A 23705-nucleotide genomic window follows, 5' to 3' on the forward strand; every position below is an offset into this window, starting at 1 on the left:
GAATGATATTGAGGATTACTTGGGAAACACATCCCCTAAACATTCCCTACTGCTGAAACACATCTCACCTCACTTAATTAGTTTATAAAGCCCTGAGTGTGATAAAAAGAAACCAGAAATAAAGGTACGAGAGCCTGTCATTATTTTTATTAACAGGCAAATAGAGAAACACAAGTGCTTCCATTCAGAAATACCTCATTTTAAAAAGCCATTTCTTAATTTGACTTCTACTCCTTGAAGCTTTGGGAAGACATTCAACACATTGGAATTGATTTTATCTTTTGGCCATCTCTCAATATATTGTTTTCCTTCCTTAGAGGTCACTATTGACCATTGGATATTGATAGTGTCATTCAGAGCCTTAATTAGCTTATGGTCTGTTTAAAGTTGGATTATGTTACTGAGGTGGAGATTTTAATGGTTGCTGATAAAGTCAATAGATGGGAGCCATCTCTTCTGTTCATGCTCTTTTTCTGGGTAGATTTTTTTTTTTCTGCACACAAATTTAAGTCAAGATTATAGATTCCTCTCATTTCTATTCTAACAGCAATTTAGGATCGCTTATGTAGACGTCTTGTTCAAAGGATATACGAATTCTCACTGTCTTTTTTTCTTCACTGAAAGGAAAGTTTCCTAAAAAAATCTGTGTGGGAAAACAGTTCTCGAATCTTAACATTCTTTCAAGTATTCAGTGCTAGTCAGTGACCCAACTCTAGGCAGCTGGTCAATTTTGAGTGGTCATTGACTTTTGAATACTTGCTTTTGGGGATGCCTGAGGCTAAATCATGTAGGACGTTCATAGTAACAGGAGTATAAGAATTTAAGGTTTCTGGAGGCAGGGAAAGTCTCAGTTTTGCCTTCCATGACTCAGCATTGCCTAAACCAGTACCTGGTAGGTACTGGGCACTCAGTAGGCTGCTGTTGAAACAGTAAATATATCACATTCTCAGCTAATAAACAGTCTCTTTGTAGATAAAAACCTAATGATCACTTACAAATTACCAAACACAATATGACAGTGTTAGTTCAATAGTACTGGATCGCACTTGAAATGGTGTACAAATTTATTTTAAGGAGACTGTGAGGAAGTGACCTTGTACTTCTGTCTTCAAGTCTGAGTTAAACTGAAGTAAATTGAAGGAATCAGAGAGAACATTCAAGGCAAGAACAGTATAAATGAGGACTTGGCAAAGAGCACTGTTCTGGTCCCTCATGGGGTACTTAGATATTTAAAAAAGCAAACCCGGTATTTGTATGATGTGGTTACCTTTTCAGAATTGCAGAGGTCTTTATAAAATATGGTAATTACCGAATAGAAGAATTTTGAAAGACCATCTCCATTCTTCTTTTACAAAAATAATTGAGTAATGTGGGTGTTCCATAACTCTCCTTCGGTGATACCTTCCCAGTGCCAGGAGCAAGACAGAAAGCCGTGCTGCAGACAGGGTGACGTCTGCTTGATTACCCTTAGAAAGTCTTTACATAAGGACATTGGATAGATGTGGGAACGGGGAGGTCAGAGAAGCAGTACTGGTTCCAGTCAGTATCAGAATAAACTGCATTCAGATGCAGGCTGGACACTGCTAGAAAATCAAGAATAGGCTAATTTACTACCATGATTCAGCATTGGCGGGCACTCATTTGTCTATCCGCTTGAAGCCAGGCTTCAGTCCTCAAGTATAAACTGTATAATTAGGCTTGCCCACCTCCTTCCTCTGTCCTGTAGTCTTTCACCAGCAGTGATGCCCACAGACCTAGGGACCAAGTGTAGCCATAGCTTGCTATGTACATATAGCTCTTAACCTCTGCAGTTCAGCATCGATAGCAGCTGGCAGGCTGATCTGGAAAATGAAGAGGATAACTAGGTATCTTCGTCAATTTCCTGTTGCTGTGATAAAATACCATATTTCGCCCCATAGTTCAAGGATATGTCCATCATATGCTGGGAGTGAAGGCTCCCCACAATCCGTTGATCTCTTCATTGTGTCCGTTGTTTCTGTGCAGCTGCTGGAAAGAGAAGCTTCTTTGACGAGGGCTGGTAAAAGCTTACCTGTGGAGACAAGAATAAGATTTAGAGCAGAGTAAGGAAGTATGCTGGTCTAGCAACCTGGCAGTAATAGATTCTTTCCTGAGGTTCCTGACCTCACCAGCCAGAATAAGCTGGCTAGATTTCCAGTACCAGGCATGATTTCTTTCTTGTTGCGTGGGCCTTAAGGATGATTAGACAGCTTTTCAACATGCGTGTGCCGCTTGCTGCACACTTAGGGATAGCTAAGTGGACAGTGGCCATGCTGGTCATTGTCATGGTTCATAGGTGTTGCATCGGTGTAGGACTATTCACTGCTTCCCTTTCTTGGCAGCTGGTAAAAAGTACCTTCTGGTAGAGAGGCAGACCCCAGGAAGGAATATTTCAGGTTAGATCCAACTCAAGTCATTCCAAGCCTGGGGCTCACTTTACCGAGGTAACCCATCATGGGAAGCATTTCTTGTAGGTGATTCCCGTTCGGGTCAAGTTGACAGTGAACACTAAACACCACGCTAGATCCAAGCACCAAGATCATCCTGGATCTAAAGTTCTACAACCACGAGAGTAGCATGTTTATACTCCTGCTCCTCTCGAAGCCCACGAGCTTTGGTTTCTTTCCCCACTCTGTATAAACCCTCACCCACATTGTGAGAGGACCCAAAGTCAGTCAGGAAACTGTGTGGTAGAAGAGGCATCCTAATGGCATGCCATAGTGTGAAAGGCATAGTTTGTACTTCAGCTGCATCCCCAGATGGTTATACTACTCCCCACAACATTCCAGCTACTGACAGCCATTATAACAGAGGATGTCAAGTGTTAGTGAAGTCATGCACCTTTAAATGGTGACATTAGAATTTTTCTGTCCAATATTTGTACCATTTTGTTCACGGGAAAACAAAATAAATAAATAAATAAATAAAACATAATCGTGGAAGAAAATAATGCCCAAACATTTACAGGGCAACAGAGTGGTATGTTACAAATCGTATTTGGTAAAAGAAACCCCTAAATTCAGGAAAGCTGAAAAGAAAGGCCACCTCAAGGTCTGTCACCCATGGTGGTAACATTTTTCTAGAATAAAGGAATCAAGTAATTGATCATCTTTGTCAGCCAGCCAAAACCCTGGTTATAAATTGTGTGGCTGGAGCAATCCTTTGCAATTTTTCTTCTTCTGAAGAGATGAATGAGAAATTTGTACCCAACTCGAATGTAGGCTTCATTCTCCCATTACCTGGCTTTCTATACTGAGTGACAAGCGCCACCTGCTGGCCAAGAGAAGCATTTTAATGTTCATGTGTCGCTTGAGTGCTTGGCTGCTGCTTGACAAATTCACTGGATAATTGCTTTTCTATTTTCTAATATGCCAGGGCAATACTTTTAATACCATTGACCTATGAAATCAAATTCCATGCAATTTAAGAGTTTCTGAGCTCCCAGTTTTAACTCCCAGCTTAAATTTCTATATTCCATTGTACATCAAGGATGACTACACATAGAATTTACTTTTAGCTACATTTGGTTCAGGCTTTTTAGGGACCACATTAAAATATGACCTTCAGTCATTAAAATATGGATGATAGTTTTCTGCTATAAACTAACCTGCTGTGTGTCTACCTTTTACTTACAGTTATAAGTCGTTTTTATTTCATGTGTGTGGGAGTTTTGCCTGCATGTATATCTGCACACGTGCACTCGGTGCTCCAGGAGGCGAGGGGAGGACATTGGGCTCTCTGGAACTGGAATTACAGGTGGTTGTGAGCTGTGGGGGATGCTGGGAATCTGCATGTTTGTGCAGTGCCTATTACATTGCTTATGTGTCCTCTAGGCTTTGTGGCCGGAAGTAACGTTATCCCAGTGGACGGCTTCTTCCCTAACACGCGGTTTTTACGCTTTGCCTGATTCTTCCCTGTGTTCTTCCACATGCTGCTCATGTCTGCGCTGCATTGACAGCCTTTGTTCCTGCTGTTTTCCTCCACAGGGGCCTTTGCCCTTTCTCCAGTCCCTTGTGATCTCAATTTTTTGGTCCACTCCAAAAAGTGTTCCAGCACGCTTTCCCTGTCTCCCTGCCTTTATAGATACTTACTTATCAGATCCATCTCCTTCATCAGGCCACATGCTCTTTGAAAGAAAAAGTCTCATTTCATTTACTCATATCCACAATCATAGCAACAGCTGGGATGGGATCTTTTGGGTGATAGATGTTTAGCAAATGATGTGGAGGGCAGAATGAATAACTTGGTATTTTCATTTAGTAAGACTGAGTGGTCCTACTCAGGTGAGACTTTCCAACTTCTGTATCATGTATTAGTGGAGACAGATTTTTGTGAACACTCGGTCAAAGCAGAGCGATGTATAGTGCAGTACAGAGTCCACATCTGGATTCCATTTTCCTTGTTTACAGTCTTCCCACAATAGTCCTGATGGAATTCCCTGCCTCTTGAATGGGAAAGGCAGCGACGGCTTTCTGTTGTTTTACAGAGCTCATGTGGTCACACAGAAAATGTTGAACTTAAATAATCTGGCAGTTCCCACGTTGGTCATTGCTGCTGTAGATATTGAGCAAAGGCGGCTTGCAGAATTTTTAGCAGCGTTTTTGAAGTTCAAATGATATATCTGAGTAGAACTTTGTAATGGAGAAAGTGAACACATTTCCCCATCTAGAATTTAATCTTTTTAATGTGCCATTTTTGTGTATGATACTGATTTCAAAAATGCGTCGATACAGTAACAAATGCCTTAGAAAGTGTATTGATTTATCACCAGTGCTTTCCATCCTCCTTACATAAACAGCCATGCTCTGAAATTTATGGCATCTAAAGACCTCTTGTCTTGCAAGAGGCTATTATGCTCATTGTAGTTGAAATATTTTACTTTATTACCCTGGCTGCAAAGGTCTCATTTGTCTGTGGTGTTGTATAACTTTTCCGAGATGGAAAATGCATGATGTGTTCACACTTGTAGGCCTAGAGTTCATACATAATAATGAGAGGTTAGAAGAATTGCTTCTGATTAACTCACCCACAAGCCTCCTGAAGGCTGGTATAGTAGGCTACCCTTGCCGTGCCTGGCTCAAGGTTGTGCACAATAGATTGACATTGGCAGGTGGTCCTCTCTCCACAGCTTTGGTCTAGTTATCTTTTCAGGAAGCTGGTGTTAAACCTTCTGTCAAAATGGCAGTTTCTGTTTGCTGACATACCCAGATAGGATCATTAGCTAGAGAGAAGTCAGCAACCTGGTACCCAACTTCTGGATTTATAAATTACCCAACTGTTTTTTGTTTGTTTTCTCAGGAGGTTGGGACTAAGGCACGTTACCCATTGTCATCTGCTACTGGGCTTTCCAGAAGTGACCAAATACTGATATTGAGGGTCAAGATGACTTTAACTCCAGAGGGGACAGTGTCTCTTTTGGGAGGACAGAAATAGCTCTGTCAGTCTCATGCAAGCATGCTGTGTGACACTCCTCTGTTTGCCTGCCAGTCAGTCATTCCCGTCCACATCAGCAAGGGTGAGAGGAGAGGTCTGGATGTGCGGCCTGCAATAATTGAGCGGGAGACAATGCTAGTTCAGATCCCAGTGCACACCTACCTGTTTGATATCTGCCCTGCAAACCCTCCTTAAGCACCTGGACTGCATGTACCACCGGTTCTTAATTAGCGTGCGGGCTAATCAGGGGCTGTGAGAGCTCCCCAGCAGCCTGGATGTTCTTTGGAGCCTGTTCCCCCACTCGGCTGAGTAAGGTGTTTGGCTTCCTTCCAAAGCAGGCTCATCCTTGCCCCTCTCCAACGGATAGCCAGGCCTCTGAGCCTGCAGCTCTGGGCACATGTGCCCGTGTCCTTCCCTGGAAGCTGGAGTCCTGTTGCTCACCTCGTGTGGCTTTAATCTCTCTTCTCATTCAGAACCCCAATTCACATTTTGAAATCAGTTCAAGGACCGGATTTTATTACTGTTTTGACTTTGAACTTAATTCTTACATGTAGTACCACTGGCCTGTTAATCCTCGTTGGACCTGGCCAACCCCTTCATTTTTCTGATCTGTCATCTATCTCAGCTTTATAGGCTCAGGTAAAATTCAGACTAGATCGCTCTCTGATTCTGTTTCCACCCTGGGCTTTCCCAGAATTTAACCCTTTAGCCCATCTTCCCTGACCATTCCCAGCCTCCTATACGCAGTGTGGGAAGCGCTGCTGACACCCCAGGACCTGTTACTGCAGGGATGGATCCCCCTCGTGTGTATAGGAGAAACGGGGAAATCCAAAGCTAAATAGCTATTTCTGTTTCAGGACTCTTAGGCAGATTTGGAGGGCAACTTGATCACTTGGGCTTTTTTTAGTGGCTTTTTTAAATTATTAATTTTTTGCATATAGTAAACTTTGACCATGTTCTGTCTCTCCCAACTCCTCCTAGATCCTCCCATCTCCCTACCCACCCAACTTGTTCTTTCTCTCTTTAAAAAGGAAAAAAAAAAGCAACAAGAAACAAACATCAAAACAAATAAACAAGATCTACAAAACAAAAAGAAGCAAACCAAACCAAAACAGAACAACAAAACATGGAGTCTGTTTTGTGTTAGCTAAACACAAAACAGTTGTCTTACAGTTGGTGGTTAATCCAGCTAGTAACATTCCACTGGGGAATGACATGCTTTTAAACTCATGAATCAGTGTCTTGCTCATCCTTCATCAGAGAAGCTTCCTTCTGCAGTAGACGGTGATTAAACAAAGACCCACAACTGGTCAACACACAGAGAGTGAGAGACTTTGGAGCAGTCAGCGCCAAATGGGCTGGCTTCATCAAACCCCTCCCCGTAAGGCTCAGTGAGGTGGAAGAGGAGGCAGAAAGATTGTAAGAGCCAGAGATGGTGGATGACTCCCAGACAACAATGTCATTCAGACACAACAGGTCTGATCCACATAGGAACTTACAACACCGGGAACAGCACAACACTGACCTGCTTGTCAGCCTTTTTTTTTTTTTTTTAATTATACTTTATTTACTTTGTATCCCCCCTCTAGTTCCCTCCCTCCTCCCCTCCCAACCCCTCCCTTCCTCCCCCTTCTCCACAAATGCCCCTCCCCAAGTCCACTGGTAGGGGAGGGTTTCTTTTTCTTCCTTCTGATCCTAGTCTGTTAGGTCTCAACAGGAGTGGCTGCATTGTCTTCCTCTGTGGCCTGGTAAGGCTGCTCCCCCCTCTAGGAGGAGATAAGCTAGAACCCCGGCACAGATGTAGCCCATGGCAGTTCAGTGTCCAAGTGGGTTTCATAGTAATGGGAACAGGGACTGCTTCTGACATGAACTGATTGGCTTGTCAGCTTTTTAAGTTGGAAAAGGAAGCAGCAAATGGTGGTGAGAATTTTGCCAGTTTGGAGTACAAGTAAATGTCTCTGTAGGGCAAACTAAGACCTTATGAGAAGAGAAAATATTAGAAATACAAAAAATTCTTTTTAATTATTTTTTTTTTTACTACAAAAACATCCCTTCAAATTTAAACACACTCTCCAGAGACACCACCGTTTCAAGAGGGAAATTTTTTCAAATGCTCAGTAGTAATCAGTCACAAATTAAACTCCAAGGTGCATTATTTTCTTCCAGATCTCAAGTTAAGTAAACTGAGTCAGAAGTTGCTGCAGAAACATGAAAATATTTTTCTCTATAGTTCCACACACAACACACACACATAAAGGTGGGGCACGGGGGAGAGAGGGGAGAGAGAAACAGAGAGAGAAGGGGGAGGGAGAGAGGGAAGGGAGGGAGAGAGAGAAACTGTTCTGTTCTCTAAGGCTTGGAGTCTGAGGCGATTGGGTGTCATCTGTCCGAGGGAACATTACATTTGTGGAAATATAGATTTATGTATGTACACCGGGTCCACAGAACAAAAGTTTCTGCCACTGGAGCCTCGGAATCCTCATTTCAGGTTGTGTCCAGCATAAATGCCCACCCCTTTCTTTCTACTTTGGGGCTTCCTCGGTTTTCTACTTCCACAGATAACCCCCAAGGCATCTTTTGCTGATCCCATTGTGGTTCGCAAGACCCTGAACTTGTTAGAAAAATGCAGTCATCTTGTCTGAAGAGGTTATGAGTACCATTAAAAAAAATAAATACATGTATTTGTAATTTTTCTATCATAATTATTCTTTTTATAAATCTGAAAGGATGATGGGGATAAAATGGTCCTGTCATTAGGAAAGAGCTATTCATTAGGTAACGGAGACAGAATTGTAAGTGGATTAGATGTGCCGGCGAAGTTCAGTTTTATAAAAGTGCAATCAGAGATGGAAAAATGTGTTCCTCAAATTAAAACTGAATATATGTGATTTTAAAAAGATACTTAAAAACAACAGAGCAACCTGCAGACTGATGCGGAAAGCCTGTGTCGGTTAGTGGAGAATGCTATTTCAAATTAGAGCCAACGGGCAGGCCTCAGTCAGTTCAGTCAGGGCGCACACAAGATTTTAGTGGACCAACTATTTGTTTGTATCTGTTTCTGTAGAGGGTGCTTTAGAAAGAAAGCTGATTGCTTCTCGGCCTTTTGGCTAAGATCAAGTGTAGAAAGTTGATATAACCTGCTCTTTCTTAATTCTTTAGCACATTTCCTCCTCTCTTATTATTTTTGCTTTGGCTTTGTCCGTTTAGTTCTGTTGCATTGGGTTTTACAAGAATAATTCTAGATGGGGGTCAGGTAAGTTGAGAAGTGGTCAGTGGAATGTAAAGAGATCAAACAAATGTATATAAAGCTGGTAAACATGGGATTACACCTACATGATCACACAGGACTATGGTTAATCTGTGGCTGAGAGATTCAGCAGTGTTTCTGAACTATTGAAAGATAGCCAATGAAACTGAAGAACCTTAACATACATGAGAGGTATGGGTGGGGTCTGACTGATGGAGAAGTCCAGGAGGGAGAAGGGAGAAGGTGAGGCCTAGGGTGAAGCTTTAGGTCAAAGTGGGAGGAGCCATGTTTTCCCAGGGCACAAAGAGAGCAGTTAAGGGCCTTCACATACACTGATAAGCTGAATGTTGTCTTCTCTGAAGAGGAATCGGGACCACCCAAAAACAGTGAAGTTCAGGTGCTCAGAAGAATGGCCTTGTGTGACTAGGACCAGGACAAAATGCCATTGTAGTATGGAATTGACAGTGTTAGAGGCTTGAAATTTTTGAGCTTTTGAACTGTTCTGCTCACCATTTTTCAGTTGAGAGAATAAAACCTCACTTGGATAGGAGAAATTAATATATTCAGAGTTAATAATGATCATAAGGAGCATTGTAAATATCCTGAGGACCGTCAGGAGGGCTGGGGCAGAGTGCAGCCCGGGCCAGATTTTTTTCTCAGTAGAATTAGGAAAGGAAGAAAAATCAAGAGGAATATGAGAGAGGAGAGTTGGAGTGAAGTAAATAGAAGTTTTAATTGATAGCCATAGCGTCACAGATACCTCTGACACAATTAGAGCTATAAATTTTAAGGTAGAGTAAATAAATTTTATAGGTGGATAATTTTTTATTGCATATTGTTTAATAATGTGATAGTATGTCAATATTAACTTTTTAAAATAAATTTTATTTTTTTTACATTAATTACATTTTATTTGCTCTGTATCCCAGCTGTAGCCCCCTCACTCATTCCCTCCCAATCCCAACCTCCATCCCTCATCTCCACCCTTTCTCCCTCATTTCCACCCTGGCCCTTTCCAAGTCCACTGCTAGGGGAGATCCTCCTCCCCTTCTATCTGACCCTAGCCTATCAGGTTATCAGATCTCATCAAGACTGGCTGCAATGCAGGTGAATAATTTTTAAGGAATAAAAATACTTGTGCAAAAATCTCAAGTTAAACCATCCCTGGAATTAGAAAGTAACCCAGAGGTGAGAGGAAACTCACCTCTGACACTGTCTGGAGGGTCAGAACCCAGAAGCTGTATAGCCCAGAGACCTAGGAGAGAACCAAACATGGCTGGAAAAAAAGGCAATGAAATGATTCTTAATTATACTCCCCTATACTCATAGATTGGTGCCTAGCTCAGTGGTCATCAGAGAGGCCTCATCCAGCAACTAATGGAAACAGATGCAGAGACTTACAGCTAAACATTAAGCAGAACTCGGGAAATCCTGTGGAAGAGGAAGAAAAACGATTGTAGGAGCCAGGGGTCAAGGATGGCACAAGAAACCCCACAGAATCCACTAACCTGGCCTTGTAGGGTCCTACTGAGACTGAACCTACAACCAGAGAGCCTGCATGGGCCTCACCTAGGCCCTCTGCACATATGTTACAGTTCTGTAGCTTGATCTTCTTGTGGGACTCCTAACAGTGGGAGGAGGCGCTGTCTCCAAATCTTGTGCCTACTTTTGGGATCTCTTTCCTCATACTGGGTTGTCTGATCCAGCCTTCATTCGAGGGAAGATACCTAGTCTTACTTGATAGGCCATGTTTGCTTGGTATCTAGTGAAGCCAGCCCTTTTCTGAAAAGAAAGGAGGAGTGGATGGGGTTAGACAGAGAACAGGGGAGGGGGGACTCAGCAGAAAGGAGGGAGGGGAAACTGAAGACAGGTTGCATATATTAAGTAAACAAGTAAGAGTGAAAAAATTCAGGAAGGAAGTGAGTAGAGCTCAGGTGAGTAGGAGGAAGGCAAGTACGGATTCTCTCAAGGCTGTATCATGCATCTTTACTGAAAGACAGGAATTAATAACCATCAGTCAACTGTGTTCAAGTCTGCTGAGTGCAGAACTGAGGGAGAAAGGTGTTCACCACAGTGGCTTTTTCACCTCCTCCCCCTTCTATCTCTCTACCTTCATTCTCTTTCTTGAAGCAAGTACAGTATCATCTATTGGCTTTTTGATGACTTCAAAATGTTCTGTTTGAGCATAATTATTAACACCTTTTTTACTCAAAGTGCGATGGGAAATTCTGCTGTGTTTTTCTGTGTCTCTTGTCCTTTTGTAGAAACAGCTCTGAAGTTAAAACAAAAGCTGAAGTTATGGGACTTAATAAAATGTCCATTTATTCACTATTTTTGTTTAGTGATGTGGTTAGTAATTCAGGCCTGATTCCATTACAATAAAACTGTACAGCAAAGAATAATTATCTTTAAGTTGTTATTTAAAATGTTGTAAACTCAAATAACGTAATTGAGTCATATCTTATAGCTAGGTTAGGCGCAGTCTGCTTTGCTCTATCAGGAATCAGTCTCTTTATAGAGGGTTGCCAATACTTATTAGAAATGAATGTACATGACACCATGAAAGTGCTTGCAAGGTGTGATAGCATCCAGCATGGAGTATAGACTCTGTCAAGCCATGAATGCAGGGTAGACCCTTGCAGTGTTTCAACTGTGGAAAGATAGGCAACACATTCTAGGAACATCTGTTTATCCTATATCAGCAACCCTCTACTGAGCTCTGTAACACCCTAAGCATTGTACTCCATGCCCCATATAAGAGAAATGAATTTGAAGTTTATCCTATTGCAGTGCGTCATTGACATGTAACTGTATGGCATTACGATAAAACCATATGGATAGGTAGCATCATGGGGGACTTTGGGTGTGAATGTCACTATAAATGCACATCATTTCTACTCTTTTCTAAAAGTCCTTTAAGAACATGGCACACAGAGGACAAAGATGTAAACTCCATTAAGCTAAGAGACATCTACCAAAGATATTTTTTCAGGGTTGCTTAGGGGAGTCAAGATGAAATAGGTTTAAAGGAAAAAGGAGAAAGCAATTTAAGAGACCCCAGCAAGAGCAGGTCAGAAGAATCAGCACACAGGCACCTACAGAGAAGAGCACAAGTAGACACGGGAAAGAGACAGCTATTGTTTGTAATGGGGGAGGGCTTCTGAGACCCTCTTGGACAAAGGCCGGTTCATGGAAGCAGAATACATGGGATGCTCGTGAAAGAGTTTAAGAAGCCATGACTGAGCAGAGCAGCAGTTTGTGGAGGTGTGAGAGGAGTGGCTTTGTTTGTGAAGAACTTGCTGGAATCTTACCTTCTATTCTACTTGTCCTGTGGAGACACTCTGGCCGAGAGCAATCTTGGAAAACCTAACTCATAACAGTATTTTTAAAGGATCAACTAACACACCTGTTTTTATTTTGAGGCTGTAAAACAAAACCTATTAAAAAGTTAAAAATCCATTATCTGAAGTGTGTGAGCTGAAAAGCAGCATGGTTCTTCCCTAGGGACCTGGATTCAGCATTTGGGATGGGTGCTTTGGGACAGAAACTTAAAGGATGAATGGGATTTAACAAAGAGATGAGGCTGCGCAGGACCATCCAGGCCAAAGACATGGGTTGTCCAGAGATACAGGGAGGAGCATTGACTGCATGAAGGCAAGAGGGTGGCAGAGAGATGGGAAGTGGCCAAGATCGGGGTGGAGGGCAGTAGAAAACAGCTCATGAGCCACATAGGGGTAGTGAGTTTGCACTCAATCTGAATTGGAAGTCTGTGTGCCAAGCCAAGCACCTGAGGCTCAGCAACAGTACCACCTTCCAGGGTAGCACTTCTCCACCCTGACTGCATATCAGAGCCACTTGCAGAACACTAGAAGATGTGCTGCTGGTCCCCACCCCCAGTAACTGGATTAGAATTCCATGTGGAAGGATATGCCATAATTTTCAGAGGCTTATCTGAGGATTCTGATAATACGTATACAAATTTGATTGTCACGCTCTCTTCTCAATTTTATTTTTGAATTTAGTTTTACTCAGTATATATTTGATATATGAGCTGTATGAATGCCATGTTATGGTTGCCAGAGGACAACTCTGTGGAATCTGTTGTCTCCTTCCACCCTTACATAGTCTGTGGGATCTAATTCACATAGATCGATCGCTGGAAGGTATGCGGAGTGGAGAGGGTTTGTGAGCCTGGAATGTCCAGAGCCACTAATGTGGGTGTCTGTGCTGATGATCCACCAATCGAGAGATCCCACGAGAAAGTGCTGTATAAATAACCAGTTCAGACTTAGAAGGCTTGCCTTGAAGATACCTGCAGGTATAACGCATTGCCAAATCTATGTGAATTCCAGGATAGTGAGCTCCAGGCCAGTCAGGCCTACATAGCAGAACCCTGTCTTAGAACAGAACATCCGCAGCAACAAAAACAGTAGCTGAGAGCAAGAACAAAAGCATGAGGATGGAAGGAGCTCCCTTTTCAGAGAGAACATCAGCTCTCCTTTCTAGTCTGCCTGGGGATACAGGAAGCTCCTGGGTGCAGGGCTCTCAGTGACTAGAGGCATAGTGAAGGGCAGTTAATGCTCACCAGTTCATCGAAGCCTAGCCCAGTGCCTCCAGTAAGAAAGAATTGGATGCCTCAGGTCAGCATGTCCCTGAGCTCGGCAGGCACAGAGCTGGGGGTCTCCAGATAGGAGAGGCAAGGGACTATGGGACGCAGAGGCTGGACCCACACAGGGTTTGATCAAATTTCTTATAAGCTATTCGATCTATAATACTTACTAAAACATCAGATGCTCTTATGCTACCCAGACACCACTGCAAGAACATCCTTGTGGCAGGACTGAAGGTTTATGGGTAAGGACTGTGATCTTGACACTTCTTCAGGAAAATAAGAATACCAAGTTTCTATAATTTGCCAACCGAAAGGTATTGTTTTGGTTATTAAATTTGCTTTAATATTTTCTTCCCATAGACATCTCACCTTATAGCCGTGGGTAGTAACCTGGAGTCCAAGTCCACCTGCCTTTCGTCAGCACCCAAGGTGAGTAATTAAAGCAGGATTCAGGATCCAGAGAGATGGCTCAGCTTTTAGGAGCGCTGGCTACTCTTACAGAGGGTCCCGGTTCAATTCCCAGCACCCACATAGTGGGTCACAACCATCTGTAACTCCAGTCTCTTGGTGGGGGGGTGTCCTGTCACCATCTTCTGGCCTCTGTGGGTGCTTGTGGTGCGTAACACGCAGGCAAGACATATCTACCAGAACATATTTTTAAAGTCTCAGAAAATCTTAAATAAATACATAAACCAGTATCCAGCCATTTGTGTTATGTTTCTCACATAGCTTCATGGATCACCAAATGTTACTATAGATGGTGACCTCACAGAATGAAGCGCTAATAGATTTTAGCTGACAATTGTTTTCTGACTAGACTGACATATGTTGAACAGCAAAAACTTGGGAGATAAATAATACCGAAATAACCCATTATCTTACTGATGGGAATGATGACAATTCTTTTATTTTGTTTTTATTTATTCTTCTCTCATAGAATATATTCTTCCCAGCTCCTCCCACTACTGACCCTCTCCCCCCTAGGTCTACCCACTCCCATATCCCCCCAAGAAAAGAGCAAGCCTCCCAGGGACCGCACAACAAGATACAGTAAGACCAGGTATAAACCATCACATCAAGTCTGGTGAGACAACTTGGTAGGAGAAAAGGGTCCTTAGAGTAGGCAAAAAGAGTTAGAGACACTCCCACTCCCATTGTGTGGAGTCCACCCAAAACACCAAGCAACAATCATGAGATACATGCAGAGGACCTAGTGCAGACCCTTGCAGGCTCCATGGCTGCCTCTTTAGTCTCTGTGAGCCATCAGGAGCCCTGTGAGGTGATTTTGTGGGCTGTGCTCTCCTGGTGTCCTTGACCCTCTGGCTCCTACAATTTCTCAGCCATCTCTTTGATGGATTGCCCAAGCTCCAGGGGAGGCAACCTGGGCTCTCACTGTCCAATGTTTGGGTCTTTGCATCCGCTCCCATCAGATGTCAGAGGCTGCCTGTCTGGTGATGACTGGACGAGGCACTGATCTCTGAGGATAGCAGAATATCATTAGGAATCACTTCATTAATGTATTTGCTTCCACCCTAGGTCTCTGACCTATCCAGACTCTGGTTCCTGGTAACCCATGGGCCCCCTCTTGTGGTGTGGACCTCAAATTAGACTAGTCGTTGGTGGGCCACTCCCACCACTGTCGCTGCAGCACATCTTGAAGGCAGGACAGATGGTTGAAGGTTTTTATGGCTGAGCTGTTCCAGTGACCCGCCACTGGAAGCCTTGCCTGGTTACAGAATACGGCTGATTCGGGCTCTGTATCTTCCATTACTAGAACTAATCATTTAATTTATATTTTTCCAATAGTTTCTTTGAGAAAGTTATTGATGGTTTAGTCTGTGGAGATATATTCCCCCAGAAATATTCTGTATACAGAATCCTTGCTTATGTCTGTGTGTGGTATATGTATGTGTGCAGGCATGCTTGCACTAGTGTGTACGTATGTGTAGAGACCAGAGGACAACTCGTAATGCCATCCTCCACCTTTTTTGTTTGTTTGTTTGTTTGTTTGTTTGTATTTTTGTGGAACAGTTGCTCACCTGGCCTTGAACCTGCTGACTAGCCAGGCAGACTCATCAGCAAGATGAAGGGATCCCCTGGTTTCCACCTCCCTAAGGCTGGGGTTACAAGAGTGTGTCACTGTACCCAGCTTTTTAAAGTGGGTTCATGTTATCATGCTTGCATGACAAGCACTTTTTTTGTTTTTTTGTTAAGTTTGGTAAATGTCATGTAATGTTATATTTCTCAATTTTCTACCATCTAAGATTTAAAATTTAGGATCCTACCTAGTAACTCATACCTGTGATATCAACATTAGGAATCTAGAGGTGGGAGAGTTGCCCTAAGTTCAAGGCTAGCTTACTCTTCCAGCTTGCAGCCTGCCGGGTGGTACGTGGTGAGGTTTTGTGCGTTTCCTCTCCTCACATACACACTACAATAACATAAAATCAAACGTAGAGAACATTTGAATCACTTCAGCCAGCGTCTGAAAAATGGAACGGTTGTGAGGCCTCAGAGTTTCACAGGGAATCCCAGTTTCAGTTATTCTTATTTCGGGTGTGTGTGTGCGTGCACACGTTGTTTTGAGTGTCCTGTGTATGTGCGCGTGCACATGGACATACATAGGGTCAGAAGTTGACATCGTAGGTCTTCCTCAACCACAGGAAGCTTGGAGTTTGCCAACTGTCTCTGCTCAGCAAGCCTGAGGATCCGCCTGTCCTCTCCTCCTGAGGGGTTACAAGTGTGCAGCACTACAGCCGGCTTCTCTTGTGGGTGCTGGAGCTCCAAACTGAGGTCTTCCTGTATGCCTTCTCCCCAGCCTTTAACTGCTCGTATGTCGTAACAGACAAAGACATATTTTAAATTTTGAAATTTCTCCATATGTGCTTTAAATATTGAAGCATTTTCTTCCAGAGTGTCCCGTTAGTTTGCATTGCCGTTATTTGCATTTTCTGTGTTCTATATAGGAATCAAAAGCTTGTGAATCCACTAAATAAGTCGGAATGCGCGTGAGCTCATAACCATACCCCCTCCTTTCATAGAAAGTTACCTAACTCACTACATAGCTTCATTGCAGAATCAGGCGTAGGAGCAATATGTTCCATTTGTATTTGATTCTTTTGGATATCAACCCATTAATCACCTGCAGGAAACTTAGGAATGCTGAAACGTCACCAACATTCTACCCCAACGTCTCCTAATTCTCTTTGGCTTCTAGCATAGGGAACAGACTCTAGCTAACAGGCGCACATACTCCATCTCTTAGCACACTCTTCGCACACACATCCTTCACAGGTTAAAATGGTAGCCAGCAGGGGCAGGATGCAGGATGTGAGGTGTGGAATTGGCCTAGCAATGGGAACTGGCCTCTCCTCACATGCACCAGAGAACAAAAGGCAAGTGCACTTCTGCTGGGAGAAAGTGAGGCTGTATTGTGTGTTCTCAAAGTCACAACTCAACTCTGCAGCAATTTCTGAGCCCACCTTCGAGTCAGCTATTACTGAGGCATACATTCACTAAAACGGATGCCCACAACTTTTGACTTGTGAACTTTTTATTAGCAGTAGTAAGAAGTGTGATTGATAATCCAGAACCTCACACCTGGTACGAGTGCAGAGAACACTCGCCTATGGTCTGTGGAGTGTTCGGCCCTCAGCTGACATCTGTATTACCCTCTGTGCCTCCAGACTCAGAGCACATCACAGAGAAGGGGTACAAAGGCTGTAAGAGTTGGAGACCAGGGAGATCTGTGAGTCAGTGTCTTCTGGACATGGCAAGGCCATCACACCCGTGAGCTCACAGGTGCTGTCACTACATGCGTAATACCTGCCCAAGATCAAGTCACTGTATTCTGCCACGGATCGGGGAGGGGCAGATGAGCCCCACCTCATGCTGAGGCACAGGGCTTCAGGGGGTGGCTGTGTTCCAGTGGGTGGCGCCACACCCATTGAATATAGGAAGCATCAGCTGGACTCTGTGGATTTAAGAAAAAAAAAAAAAACAAACAGACATGAAATTGGAAAGGGGATGGGTGTGCCTTAGTTGCCTTTCTACTACTGTGACAAAGCCCATGACCAAGGCAACTTGGAAAAGAAAGCATTTAATTTGGGGTTCATGGTTCCAGAGGATAGGGTAGAGTCCATGACCTTCATTATGGGGATTATTGCAAAAGGCAAGAGGCATGACACTAGAATAATAGCTGAAAACTACTATGGAGGGAGGGAGGGAGGGACAGAGAGAGGGAGGGAGAAAGTAGGGAGGGAAGGAGAGGGGAAGAGAGAGCACACATGTATGAGACTGTAAGAAAGCATGTTAACTGTTGGTGTGGGCTTTTGAAACCTGAAATATATGAGCCTATGGCGGTCATTTTCATTCAAACCACCATATCATATGTTTTGAGAAGATCTGGGAGAAATTGGAGGACATTAATAGGGGATGAATATGATCAAACTATGTTACATTCTGTAAAAATTGTAATGCTGTGTCATGAGAGAAAATGGCAGTTCATCATAAATTATCTAACTACAACTCACAAAATTATGTCTTTATTTTTTTTAATTAAGGAAAAATCCAAACTTGGGAAAACCAGGCCTTCAGTGGGTGACCCAGCTCAGGGTACCCCTTCCTCTCTGGAGCTTTCGTCCAGCCAAAAAGGCCAGAAGAGAAGCACAGAGGCCGAAGACTCTGATGTGGAGTTTGTCTGCGTGACCAAGGTGCTGAAGAGGTCTACAAAGAAGAAAGTGAGGCACCAGCTGCCGAGTCATGCGCCAGCTCTGTTGGAAAACCTCAAGCACGTGGATGCATCGCAGGCAGGTTCCCCCCCCCCTTTTCTTTCCTTTCTTTTCTCTTATTCACAAAATGCATAATAATTTCTTTGTTCTGGAAATAGCATCTGGTAAAGGTTTTGCTTCATTTTCACATTTTTAGCTCACTCTAATTATGGGATGTACATTGCAACCTGTGTTTGCTGGATAGGGTCCCAATTTCTGTTTTTCCCCCCTGAGTTTTCTATTTTGGAAGAAAATTAGATTGCTAATACCAGCACAATGTGCAGAGCTCAGCCGTGTGATGGTGCCCCAAAGAAGGCCTGGATGGGAAAAGATCTCACGTTTGTACTTAAGAGACAGGGAAACCTTTACTTTGTAGCATTCATGCTTTTTCACCCAATAGTAAAAGTTGGGAGAGGAGGGTTGGCATCAAATATAAGTATGCTACTTAAGTGTTGAGATTGATGTTTCTGTATTTTGAATTTTGTTATTATTTGGTAATTTTGAGCGTGTGTATAATATATTTGAAACGTTTACACCCTTGCCACCCGCTTCAGCCCCTTTCTATGCCTGTGGAACTCCTTCTTCTTCCCCAAATCTTCAGACTACTAAATACATCACCCCAGAATTTCCAGTTATCCAAGTATGCGTTTCTTTTAAAGAATCACAACACACACACACACACACACACACACACACACACACACACACGGCCGTACATTGCTATCATTAATGCCTTCCTGCTGTAAGGAATTTGTGTACTAATTTGGTCACCAGCAGTGCTGGTGATGAGGATGCTAGGATGCGATGCCGGTGGTTGAGTGACATCCATCATGCACCGTGTTTAGTGCTGAGTGCTCAGAGACCCTCTCTGACTGGAGTCCTTTTAATATCTTCTGTAAACCTTACTATTGTTCACTAATGTTCCTGGTTCATCAGATTTGGCTTATTATTCCTCTTGATTGTTTCTTCTGATAAAATTCGCCCTTAAAGGGTGGATAAGGGCCACCAAGGAAAACAGTCCCAGGATTTACCCTTGTCTCTAAAGCAGTATGAGGAAACTCTTTTGAAGACCAAGTATTTACTAACTCTTGTTCCACATGGTGTGATGGGAAAAAAGATACTTTAGGTGTGGATCTTGCAACAGGAACTATTTTGAACTTCATAGAGGCTTCCCCGCCGCCGCTCCCACCCATCACACAGGTTCCTTTGAGGGATCATTGACAAACAGTAGATGCACGTACCTTTAACACCTGTGGGAAAAAGCCTTAATCCTGAATAGCGTTTTCTCATTGTATTTTGTAACCATTTGTGTTCTCAAAATAGTTGAGACCTATTTCCTTTAATTTTGAAAATTTTGTCCGTGGCCTCTTTGAGATTGTGTGAGCTCCGCCAAGCCATTTGCCATCCATCCACAGAGTCTTAAGTTTCTGTTAGTTACCTGCCACATACCTACATGTGTTTCTAAGCACTGCATGTTTATAAAATAAAAACCTGCCGAGGGTTTGGTTATGAGTCTTAGTGTCTGCTTTGAAACACTGCTAGGTAGAGTCTTTCAGATGCCTTTTGTGGTAGACTCCTGTCATAAGTTCAATGCATATCCCATTTGTCTTTCTAAATGAGGATTAATCACCTTCGCCTGTGTCCACTTTCTTGATCATCTTCTTTAGGTGTGTAGATTTCATTATGTTTATCATATCTTGTAGGTCTATATAAGCGAGTATATACCAAGTTTGTCTTTCTCCTTCTGGGATACTTCACTCAGAATGATCTTTTCTAGATCATATGAAAGAAGGGAAGTTAGTATGATATGGAAAGGATAGGAGCTCTACAAGGACCAAATATATCTGGGCACAGGGTCTTTTCTGAGACTGACACTCAACCAAGGACCATCTATGGATATAACCTAGAACTTCTGCTCAGATGTGGCCCGTGGTAGCTCAGTAACCAAGTAGTTTTCCAAAGTAAGGGGAACACGGACTATTTCTAACAGGATCTCAAGGGCAGGCTGTTTGACCACAGGGGAGGAGCAGTCTGTTAGGCCACAGAGGAGGACTTTGCAGCCAGCCCTGAAGATACCTGATAAAACAGGGTCAGATGAAAGGGGAGGAGGTCCTCCCCTATCAGTGGACTTGGAAAGGGGCAGGGAGGAGACCAGGGAGGGAGTGTGGGGTTGGGGAGGGAATGAGGGAGCGGGATACAGCTGGGACACAGAGTTAACAAAATGTAACTAAAAAGAAAACAAACAAACAAACAAACAAAATAAAATAAAATAAAATAAAAACCTTACAGTCATATCTCGTTTATTCTGGATTTTGAGAAAAACTCTTTAGCTGTGCAGTTTCAAGATTGGGGATTTGTTGTTTTGTGTGTGTGTGTGTGTGTGTGTGTGTGTGTGTGTGTGTGTATAGAAGTTACATGCTTTAAAAACACAATAGAATAAGCCAAAAATTTAGCATGTGCCCAGGTGTTAAAACCACATATTTTAGATGTTAAATATAGAGATTAACTTAGTATAATACTATATGTATGTGTGTATATACATACCTGCATATATAAACATATACATGTATGTAAAGCTAACATGAAATGAATGTATTTACCTACTGTTTGTACATACACAAACACTTTTGTAGTTTTACATAGAATATGCGTGTGTGTGTTTTCATCTTCTGTATAATCTTATTTTGGATCTTTCAGCATATGTACCCGTGTGGCTCCTCCCTCGTCAAGCTTACTATAGAACGGATTAACACTGTCACAGACAAACATAAACTGCAACTGTGGAGGCTGCCTAAGATTTTTCCCCATTGTTTTGAGAGCGTTTTACTATGTTCCCCAGGCTTCTCTCCCCCCTTAACTGCCAAAGTAGCTGGAACTAGATTTAGATGCCACTCTGCCTGGAATGTTGTTTGTAGCATTTTAAAGATTTATTTTTATTTCTATTCATGTATATGTAGATGTACACCATACCTGAGTGTACCACAGAGACTAGAAGAGGATGTCAGGTGTTCTGGAACTGGTGTTATGGACACTTGTGAGCTACTGGATATGGGTGCTGGAAACCAGACTCTGGTCCTGGACATGAGCAGTAAGAGCACCTAACTGTGCGGCCCTCTGTGCAGCCCCTGTTATGGCAGCTGTCTGTGACACAAGAGCACAAGTACTTAAACTCAGGGATTTATAACTAAGAATAGGACAGAGATGTCTTTCCAGGGGAAAATGCTCCTGCATTTTTAAGATTATATTCAATTAAACTGATAACTATAGGGGCAGAACGTTTGACACAGAGATCAATAGAGAGGATTTTACAGGGACAAAGAGTGGTAACACAGAAGGATGAAAAGGAACAGGAATCATAACCATATTAGGTCCTGGCAGCCTTGGGGGGGGGGGTTGAATTATCCTAAAAGCACCAAGGATCCACTAGAGTTTTTTGTTTTGTTTTACATGGAATAGTTGTGTGACCAGATTTTCCTTCAAAAATGGTTCGTCTGGCATAGTATAGAGGGAAGGTTAGTACAGAGTTGGTTAGAGAGGTCTCAGGTTGTGTATTCTCTTTGGCCACATAAATATGATTCATGGGCTTGGGGTACTTCCTTATCAAAAGATTAAAAACCCATAGAACCATAGACAGAGGCAGGGTTCATCTATAGCGTGTTTTGCTTATATATGCCTGTCACATGTGACATAGCATCTAATTAATTCCACTGCTCAGTCTGACTTCTTCTCGGAAGATGTGAGGTCCTTCTGCCAAATGAAAGCAATGCTGTTAGATAGCTCCCTGCACTGGTTCCTAGAGGCACACTCTGCCATGAAGGAGGGATGCACAGTACTGAGGCTTCGTTTGTGCTGTCTCTCCTTTACGTAAGGAAAGCAGTATTCCATCAGGTGATTGCCTACATTGTGTACCAATATCAATACCAACATGCAATGGGCAGAAATCCCTCTCTGCGACTGATAAATGGTACATGAGTTCTGCTCAACAGTTACACTTAAGTGGAGTCAGGGGTTTAAGTCAGGCTGTTCCCAGGCTGCTCCAGAGGAGAAATAATTGGAATGATGGTAGTGGAGATGGTCACATCTTCGTGATATATTAGGGGTACCAAATGAACAGAGAGAAAGGGCAAGAATGGCAGCTGAGTTTTGAGCTCTTTAACCTGGCTTTACAGTGATGACATCCATTGAAATTGAGGGTTCCAGAGAGCAAATAGCCTGTGAAGTTGAATTATGAATTCAATGTGAGATTTCCCAGGAGAGGAGTTGGTCTTTGCATATGTGACCCTAGATTTAGATATGAGCTGTACACAAGACACATGAGCTTATGCAGTGCTGGCACATTGAGGCACAAGTAAGGGTGAAGGGTAGCGTGAGAGGAGAGCAGACAGTTAAGGCTAGGAAGGTAACTGAACAGGACTAGCAAGTCACTAGGAATCGGGGAATAAGATTCAAAACGAGCTGGGCAAGAGGGGCTAAACTCTGTAGGTCAGAGAAATGCTTGTTGGTTTATCCAAGTGTAGCGGCAGTAGGAATAATAAAAGGAAGACTTTGTTTGCTGCTGCTGCTGCTGCTGCTGCTGCTGCTGCTGCTGCTGCTGCTGCTGCTGCTGCTGCTGCTGCTGCGGGTGGAATGCAGACAACAGAAGCCAGCTTGGGACTCATTCGCAGGTGGAGAACACAGGAAATGGTGGCAGGATGTACGCCCATATGTCGGCTCTTGAAAACTAAGTTGTTTTCATTTTGGAAGACATCATATTTATGGTAGATCAAAGAGTGAGGCAGATAGAGAGCATTTAATTTTTATAAGTATTTAAAATAAAGGTAATTATTCTTTTTGTAACATTGTTATGTGTTGTTAGTTGATCATTACATGTACTTATTTGAGTGACTTATTTCAGGCATGATATATACTCAGTAATAAGCAAATATTAGCTGTATAATATAGGACAGCCATCTGCAGACCCAAAGAAGCTAAACACTAAGGAGGACCCTAGGGAAGATGCTTAAGTCTCATTCAGAGACTTTGTCACTCATTCAGAGTGACAAACAAGATAGACACCAGACGGTAGAAGAGAGGAAACAGAATAGGGGTCCTCTGAAAGGATTCACCCAACAGGGGATCAAAAGCAGATCCTGAGATTCATGGCCAAACTTTGGGTAGAGTGCAGGGAGTCTTATGGAGGAAGAGAGGGATGGTATTAGAGAGACATGGAGGGGACAGGGGCCCCACAAGGAGACCAACAAAAGAACTGAGCCCAGGGGTTCCTGCAGAGACTGATGCACCAACAGAGGACCGTGCATGGAGATTCCTAGACCCCCTGCTTAGATGTGGCTGATTAGCAGCTCAGTCTCCATGTGGATCTCTGAGTGAGGGGATCAGGGGCTGCCTCTGTCATGAACTCAGTTTATTGCTCTCTGATCACTCGCCCCTGATGATGCAGCCTTGCCAAGCCACGGAGGAAGAGGATCCAAGTAGTCCTGATGAGACTTAACAAGCTATGGGCAGATGGCAATATGGAGAACTTCCCCTTTCAGTGGACTCTGCGAAGGAGATGAGGGGAAGAGGGAGGGAGGGTGGTACTGGGAGAGTTGAGGGAGGAAGCTTCAATTGAGATATACAATGAATAAAT

At 43.1% G+C, this 23705-nt stretch overlaps 1 protein-coding gene across 1 annotated transcript in view; it reads left to right on the forward strand.

The window, feature by feature from the left end:
- Morc1 (MORC family CW-type zinc finger 1) overlaps positions 1 to 23705 on the forward strand; it is a 169052-nt gene that overhangs the window by 105211 nt on the left and 40136 nt on the right. The window contains exons 18-19 of the mRNA XM_055593130.1: positions 13671 to 13739; positions 17873 to 18118. Coding sequence (XP_055449105.1) covers positions 13671 to 13739; positions 17873 to 18118 — 315 coding nt within the window. The remainder of the gene's footprint in view (positions 1 to 13670; positions 13740 to 17872; positions 18119 to 23705) is intronic.

The sequence above is a fragment of the Psammomys obesus genome, unplaced genomic scaffold, assembly GCF_907164565.1.
Source record: "Psammomys obesus unplaced genomic scaffold, mPsaObe1.curated_primary_1811, whole genome shotgun sequence".
Taxonomy (NCBI): Eukaryota; Metazoa; Chordata; class Mammalia; order Rodentia; family Muridae; genus Psammomys; species Psammomys obesus.